The sequence below is a fragment of the Drosophila simulans genome, chromosome 3L, assembly GCF_016746395.2.
Source record: "Drosophila simulans strain w501 chromosome 3L, Prin_Dsim_3.1, whole genome shotgun sequence".
In the NCBI taxonomy this organism is placed as follows: Eukaryota; Metazoa; Arthropoda; class Insecta; order Diptera; family Drosophilidae; genus Drosophila; species Drosophila simulans.
In genome coordinates, this window is record NC_052522.2 from 7,799,184 (window position 1) to 7,805,859 (window position 6,676).

A 6,676-nucleotide genomic window follows, 5' to 3' on the forward strand; every position below is an offset into this window, starting at 1 on the left:
AAGTCTTTGCCCTTTTTGATGTATCTATATAGGGGGATAGAAAACAAGTGCCAAAGTCAACTCAATCAACCCTCCGCCTTCATCCCCTTTTGCCAACCTTGCAACTTCTGTTTACTTAGCTAACTAAGGCGCTGGAAATCTGTTGAAATTTTCTGGCATTATTGTTCACTTATCGGCTGAATTAACACGACGTAAAGGGAGAAATGGCAGGTTCAGGATATGTGCTACCCATCTCTTTCATACTCGGTTCATCCCTCTCTTTCAGTTCTATATGCTGACCGCATCAGCTAAATTGCAGCAGCATATGTGACGATTTATTTTTATTGGTGATTTCTATTAGTGATATTTGCTGGCAAATTTAACGCCTGATTAGTCTAATATGTCAGAAAATTTATCATTGATCCAAAACAGAATTTATGGGGTTGCTACTGCAAATTTATGGCAGTATTTTTTGATCTAAGAAAGGGTTTATCAACTTGATTTTCCATTGAAAAAAATATTTATTTTGATTGGCTATTCCCCTTATTTTGTGTTTCGTGATTAAAAAAATTGATTTCAATATTTATTTGGCTTACAAAAATAGTAATGTGCATATTAATGTAGATAACACTATTAAATTTGATATCTTATGATTAGTGGCCTTGTCTTCTGCGTCTATAAACCATTTTCCGCAGGGACATGTCTTATTTTCCATCAACGATGACCAAATCGCCCGACTGCACATATGACAACGTACATTACTCTCAATATCTGCACCTTTTCTTTTGAGCTTTTGGCATCCCATTTCCGGTGACCAGAAACAGCAATACCCGAGTATTGGCCCTTTAAATTGGCCACTTTTAAGTAATATGAAACTATTATGGCTAAGCTACTCACTTTCTTTTACAAAACCCATTCCGGCTGGCAGGCAAGTCTGTAGAAATGGCGGCAATTTGGACGAATTTACATGGGGATCCAACTTCCGGGCATCAACTTCGAATTCACAACTCCATCCGGTTGTCGTAACGTCGCAATCCCGGTTTATTTTCGAACAATTTGCACATAGCATTTTTTCATAGAAACTGTGGACAGTGGTAGTATAAGCGGCTATAATCCAAAAAAGTTTTCCAAACATATCGGATACCAAATGTGTGTGTTTCCTCAAGGACTGCTGGGATCGTAAAAATTTGATAATATATACAATTAAAATGTGAAAATTTGAAAAATTATATTTTTGGAATCAAACGACTATTATAAATATTTCCAATTAGCACTTAAGCTTACTTAAATCAAGTTTACCCATAATGCTCTCCTTTACAACATTTTAGCTCTAATTGCATATTTACGCAACCATTTCCCCTAAAATCAAAATGAAATCAGATAAACAAAATGCGAACTAAAAACCGAAAACCAATCCAAAACCCCGCACTTTCAACTTTCGAACCAACCAAAGCCCCCAATCCCATCTCTTTACCCTTCGACCCGCTCTTTGTTTGTGTTGTTATATAAAATAAACTATTCCGGAATAACACAAATCATACTTGGGGGCCAGAACAAACGAGGCTGGACCATTGCCAGGTCATGTTCCAGGTTTCCTCCCTCTCGGCCACCACCCATAAATGTTAGTTAACTGCACGTGGATGAGTAGATAAATATGGTATAATGAAAATAAAATAAGAACCAGATAGATAGAAACTTGGAGGAGGGTACGCGGGGCGATTGAAACAACAGCAATCAGTCGTCATTGCAGACATCGCACTAATTTTGAGTTAGTTGTTGGGAAAACATTTTCGGCTTGAGTTAGGGTTTTCCGGAAAATTGGGAGTGAGTCCGGGCTTCATTTTTGTACGTGGGTAAGGAAAATACACTTTGGCACGTTTCTTGTTAGCGAACAGTTTGCCCCATTCCCTGGACTCACTTAACTCTTTTCCTGTCTGGACATTGCATTATATATGTATGTACCACATATTATGGGTTCTATTTATTTGGGTTCTAAGGTCTGCGCCTTTTCAACTTCTTTGTGTTTCTGCCAGAAAAGTGGTAGTTTTAATTGGAAATTAGAAAAATATGTTTATATTTAATATTAGATTAAATTAAACCAGAAATGTAAAGTAATCATCCATAGTGAAGAGAAATCCGCCTTTTTAATCTGCCCAATATCAAGTTATCAAGGTAAAAATGGATTGTATCTCAAATCGTAAGATAGCCTATGTTAATGTATTCCATAGACTTCCATTCAATTTGATGTCCTTTGCTGCCGCATTCAATCCATTTATAGCCACACGCCATCTTCTTAACTCTGAGCCACTTGGCCGCCATTCATGTCCACTTAGTAATCCATCAAGGGAACATTAAAATCGTCTCATCTGGCTGAGCGTGGGTCGTAAAGAAAATGCATTATAGGGGCATTACGGCAGTAGCGCCAAACTGCCAACCGAGTTATAAAAGCGCCATGAAACGAGACGTTTATTGTTATCGAGATTATTGATTTCTGGCCGGGCTTAAAGCTGCCTTTTGGCCGTTTTGAAGTGTGTGTGTGGATCGCTGCTCGTCGAGTGCCTTAATTGCTGGCCTAATCATCTGCCAGACTTCCTATAACCTATTGCCCCTCCTCCACACCCCCACTCCCTTTGGCAGCCATTAAGGACCTTTTGAGCCTCCGAGCACTCCCACCTTCCACTCTCCACTCCCCACTAAAGTTGATTATGAAGATTCTTTCGTCTTTTGCCTGCTGAACTTGCTAGTTGCTCAACACTCCATAATGATGGCAATTATAGCCTCGTTTTTCCAACAATTTATATGAAATTTGCTGCTCCCAAGCTCACCCCCCTCTGTCCCTAGCCTCTCTTTCTCAACAAAGCCACGCCCCTTCGATGGACATTTTCAGCCACTTAGCCACGCCCCATGCCATCAGGCTGTCTCTGTCGCGCTTCCGTGTTTACTGCCAGATACTCCATCTTGAAAGCGGGTTTCCAGAGAGCGAGAGAGAGGAGCAGAGCGGTACTGATTGCACCACCGTTGCTGCTTCACACTGGCATTCCGTATCGCGTATATGATACCACGTTTGGCTACCAGCAGCGCACAGTCGTTAATGAGCGCTCGTCGAGTTCGCTTCGCAGGAAATCACAGCTCGCGTTCGCACGCGTGTTCGTAAAATCGTCGATTTCGAAACGTGTTGGAAAGTGTTTGGAAATTCTGAGAATATACATATTCGATAGAGTATAGAAACTGAACTTTAGTGAACCGAGTGAAGCATGTCCAGTGCCCAAGTGTCACAACAACCGCCTCCACCGCCGCTGACCGCCAGCAGTAGCACCTCAATGCCGTCGCAATTGCTACTTAGCCACATTCAGCACCACAGCAGCAGTCTGCATCATCAGCGCAGTCATCAGCGATCTTCGCCACCTGCCCAGGACTACGATCAGGGCAGCAATCAATCCACACTCTCGCCCAGATCCCAGATAACACCCAGTCCGCCGGCAGCCAGTCCCACGCATTCGGCGGCCACCACAGGATCACCAGTTAGCACCTATACGCCGGCCTTGAGTCCCGGTGGTGCACAGGATAGCAGCCAAACGGAGAGTGGTCAGAGTTCACAGATGCCTCTGCTAGTGGCTCCCATGCCCGTGGGCACTGGTCCGCCACATTCACATCCACCGCCGCCCCATCCTCGTCTCTATGTGGAGGGTTTCCCGCCACCGCATCACGTGCCGCATCCACATCCCGTCCTTAGCGCCTATCCCCTGCCACGACTGCCTCTAATGCTACCGGCAAATCCACCAGGTGTGCCATCTGGAGCAGCTGCACCACCGCCCGTCTCACCGCAGCCCGCTGCCAATCACCTGAGCCACAGTGGAGCCACCATGGCCACAACCACACTCCTGCCACCCGCCCAAAGTCAGCCCAAGAAATCCTTCTGCATCGATGCCCTGCTGGCCAAGAGCCAACACCAGTCTGGTGAGCCACAGCCCATCATTGTGGATGATCGTCTGGCCGCCCTGCACTATGCCCGGGATCAGGCGGAACTCAATCATGCCTTCGTGACCGCCTCCAATGCGGCGGCAGCTGCTCAGGCGGCTGCTTCGGCCGCCGGCGGCATCAGCGAGCAGGAGGCACTGCAGCGCATACGGGACTCCAGGGAGTACGACTCACCAAGTCCCGACGGCATGTCAAGGTGAGTAAAGAAATTTTGGATGGGTATAACTATTAGGAACATCTTAAAGGTGTTTTGAAGAGAAAATCATATTAATAAGGCCTGAAAAACTTATTTTGAGTGATTAAAAAAAAAACTAAACTAAAAACTTTATACTATAACATGTTTTTACAAATTTGTGAGGAAAGGTATCACTATCATTTAATTTCTTTTAATAATTAATTAACACTCTTAGTAAATTTCAATTGAATGAATGAATGATTCAAAACTATTCATTTGATAGTCTATACTATCTGTGCTGATAATTTAATTAGTCACTTGTTACAAAGTAATACCAATAGCTTTGGGTTAAATTATAAAATTTTTTCCCTCATATTATTACTCATTTGCATTACTTAGCTTGCTAATACCCAGAATTTAAAAACGATTCGTATAAAAATGCAGCTCTTACCAAAAATCCCTAAACTTCTTGTGCAAATCCCTTGGCTAGCTACCAAACAAAACCGTGGCACTTGGTAAAAACCATACTGAAAGCCAAAGCGAAGCCCCAGCGAAGCTCCAAAGCAGCTTTGCTGGCACTCGAAAACATGGCAAGGAAAAAAGTCTTCAATTGGTCAATTTCAATTTGGTCATCAGCCGCAGAGATTACGTATACGCCATGTGTCTGCCGTCACAAGTGTGTGAGTGGCTAATTTGAAGTGCGAATTGTGTACAACGAAGCAAACAAATTAGAGGGAGGGCGGCGGTAATTTTTAATTGTTTTCAAAATGTGTCGCGTAATTTCGATTGTCATCGATTGGTTAGATAATTCGCAATAAAGGGTGCCCCATTAAGTTTTTTCCCACAATTTTTTATTTGCAGATCGGAGTCGCCCACTTCGTCGCACCGCTCCAGTCCGCCCATCAGTCCCGGTTGTGAGGATCAGCAGCAGCCCCACGGTGCACTGCATCCCCAGCATCTGTCCATGCGCATGTCCGACTTCCACGACGAGTTCAAGAAGCCAATTCCACCACACAGTCCCATCAGACCACAGGATTTCCCGCTCTACGCGGGCGGACATCCCTACCAGCTGCTGGCCCAGGGTGGATCCGCCTTCCACAGACCACTGGATCCCTCAGGGAAACCCATTCCGGTAAGATAAAATTAAATTAATTTCAATATTACAAGTAGATATTTGATTTAATAATAAATATATCAATATATACTATCATATATATCATTTGAATCTGAAAATAACTCAATTTAAACAGCTTTCTCATAGATTAATAATCTTATTTTCCTTATTTATCATTGCAGATACCCATGGGTCATAATTTCATGCCGTCGCAGCTGCAATTTGAGTTCCTGGCCCGCGCCGGAATGTTGCACCATCGAATTCCCGAACTGGCCGCCTATCCGCATCATGCGATTCTGGGCAAGACCAGGAGACCACGAACCGCCTTTACATCGCAGCAGCTCCTCGAACTGGAGAAGCAATTCAAGCAGAACAAGTATCTGAGTCGGCCCAAGCGATTCGAGGTGGCCAGCGGTCTGATGCTGTCCGAGACGCAGGTGAAGATCTGGTTCCAGAATCGTCGGATGAAGTGGAAGCGCTCCAAGAAGGCGCAGCAGGAGGCCAAGGAGCGGGCAAAGGCCAACCAGCAGCAGCAGCAGCAGCAGACGCCCAGTGCCGCCAGTTAGGAGGAGTAGCAGTAAGGAGGAGCAGCCGGAGGAACTGTTGGATCTGAAGGAGTGGTCTCCAATCTAGTCATGCCGCGATCAAACCGCCGTCCCACCATCCAAACGAGACACCCTGTATTCTTGCCCCCAGTTTCATTCGCGCAATCGGTCGAAATCTTTTTTGGGTTTTTTGCACTTTGATTTCGCATTATTTTTTTTATTTTGTGCCACAACAACTGGTCACTGTGTGATATATGTGTGTATATGTAAACAAGAAATATAAATTAAATTCATTACCCCCCTCTCTTTAGCCCCTTTATGTACATAAACATAAATCTAAATAGGAACACGAACATAAATAACAAAGTAAACATAAATCTAAACTAAATGAGTAATGCTTAAGTAAATAAATTACATTAAATGCGATTAGTTTAGTTGGTAATTTGCAATTCGCTTGTGTAATTTGTGTAAATAATTGTAATTATGTAATTGTAGTATTTAATATTAACGGAAACAACAAGAGCCATTGAGAAAAATAACAAATATAAAATGTATAACAACGCATTGCGATTGAATTAGTTAATTTTCTGGATTTTATTTTCGAAATCAAAATTGGAAAAAATAAATCACTAAAAATATGAGCTTACATATTTTAATAATTGGGATAAATGGAGGAACACAAGGTAAGATATGACTACACTTATAACAACTAATTAAAAAAAAGTTTAAATTAAATGGAAATCTACACTATTGACTTGTAGACTATTCCACTTAATTCAAAAGAATTCTAAGAATTTCTGATAATATAACAAAAACCATAAACTAATTTATGCCATAAAAAGCAAAGCAATGATTACGATTGCCAGAAAAATGTATTGAAACACT

The 6,676-nt window shown here is 42.5% G+C and overlaps 2 protein-coding genes across 2 annotated transcripts; one reads left to right on the forward strand and one right to left on the reverse strand.

The window, feature by feature from the left end:
* Positions 1-549: 549 nt before the first annotated feature.
* LOC27207379 lies at positions 550-1,162 on the reverse strand. Its single transcript, XM_016183073.3, has 2 exons — positions 877-1,162; positions 550-822 (listed from the first exon to the last, which is right to left on the reverse strand). Exons 1-2 carry the CDS (start codon positions 1,112-1,114, stop codon positions 572-574), a joined length of 489 nt encoding a protein of 162 aa, XP_016030899.1. The 5' UTR covers positions 1,115-1,162; the 3' UTR covers positions 550-571.
* Positions 1,163-2,997: 1,835 nt separating this feature from the next.
* LOC6737191 (proline-rich receptor-like protein kinase PERK2) lies at positions 2,998-6,432 on the forward strand. Its single transcript, XM_002084001.4, has 3 exons — positions 2,998-4,153; positions 4,994-5,264; positions 5,429-6,432. Exons 1-3 carry the CDS (start codon positions 3,234-3,236, stop codon positions 5,810-5,812), a joined length of 1,575 nt encoding a protein of 524 aa, XP_002084037.2. The 5' UTR covers positions 2,998-3,233; the 3' UTR covers positions 5,813-6,432.
* Positions 6,433-6,676: the final 244 nt, after the last annotated feature.

Excerpts from the sequence above, each read along its gene's own strand:
- LOC6737191 (XM_002084001.4), top strand. The coding sequence starts at position 3,234 with ATGTCCAGTGCCCAAGTGTCACAACAACCGCCTCCACCGCCGCTGACC. Across the intron at positions 4,154-4,993 it reads AGTCCCGACGGCATGTCAAG|ATCGGAGTCGCCCACTTCGT; the intron begins GTGAGTAAAGAA and ends TTTTATTTGCAG. Across the intron at positions 5,265-5,428 it reads CCTCAGGGAAACCCATTCCG|ATACCCATGGGTCATAATTT; the intron begins GTAAGATAAAAT and ends TTATCATTGCAG.
- LOC27207379 (XM_016183073.3), bottom strand. The coding sequence starts at position 1,114 with ATGTTTGGAAAACTTTTTTGGATTATAGCCGCTTATACTACCACTGTC. Across the intron at positions 823-876 it reads AATGGGTTTTGTAAAAGAAA|GGCCAATACTCGGGTATTGC; the intron begins GTGAGTAGCTTA and ends GCCAATTTAAAG.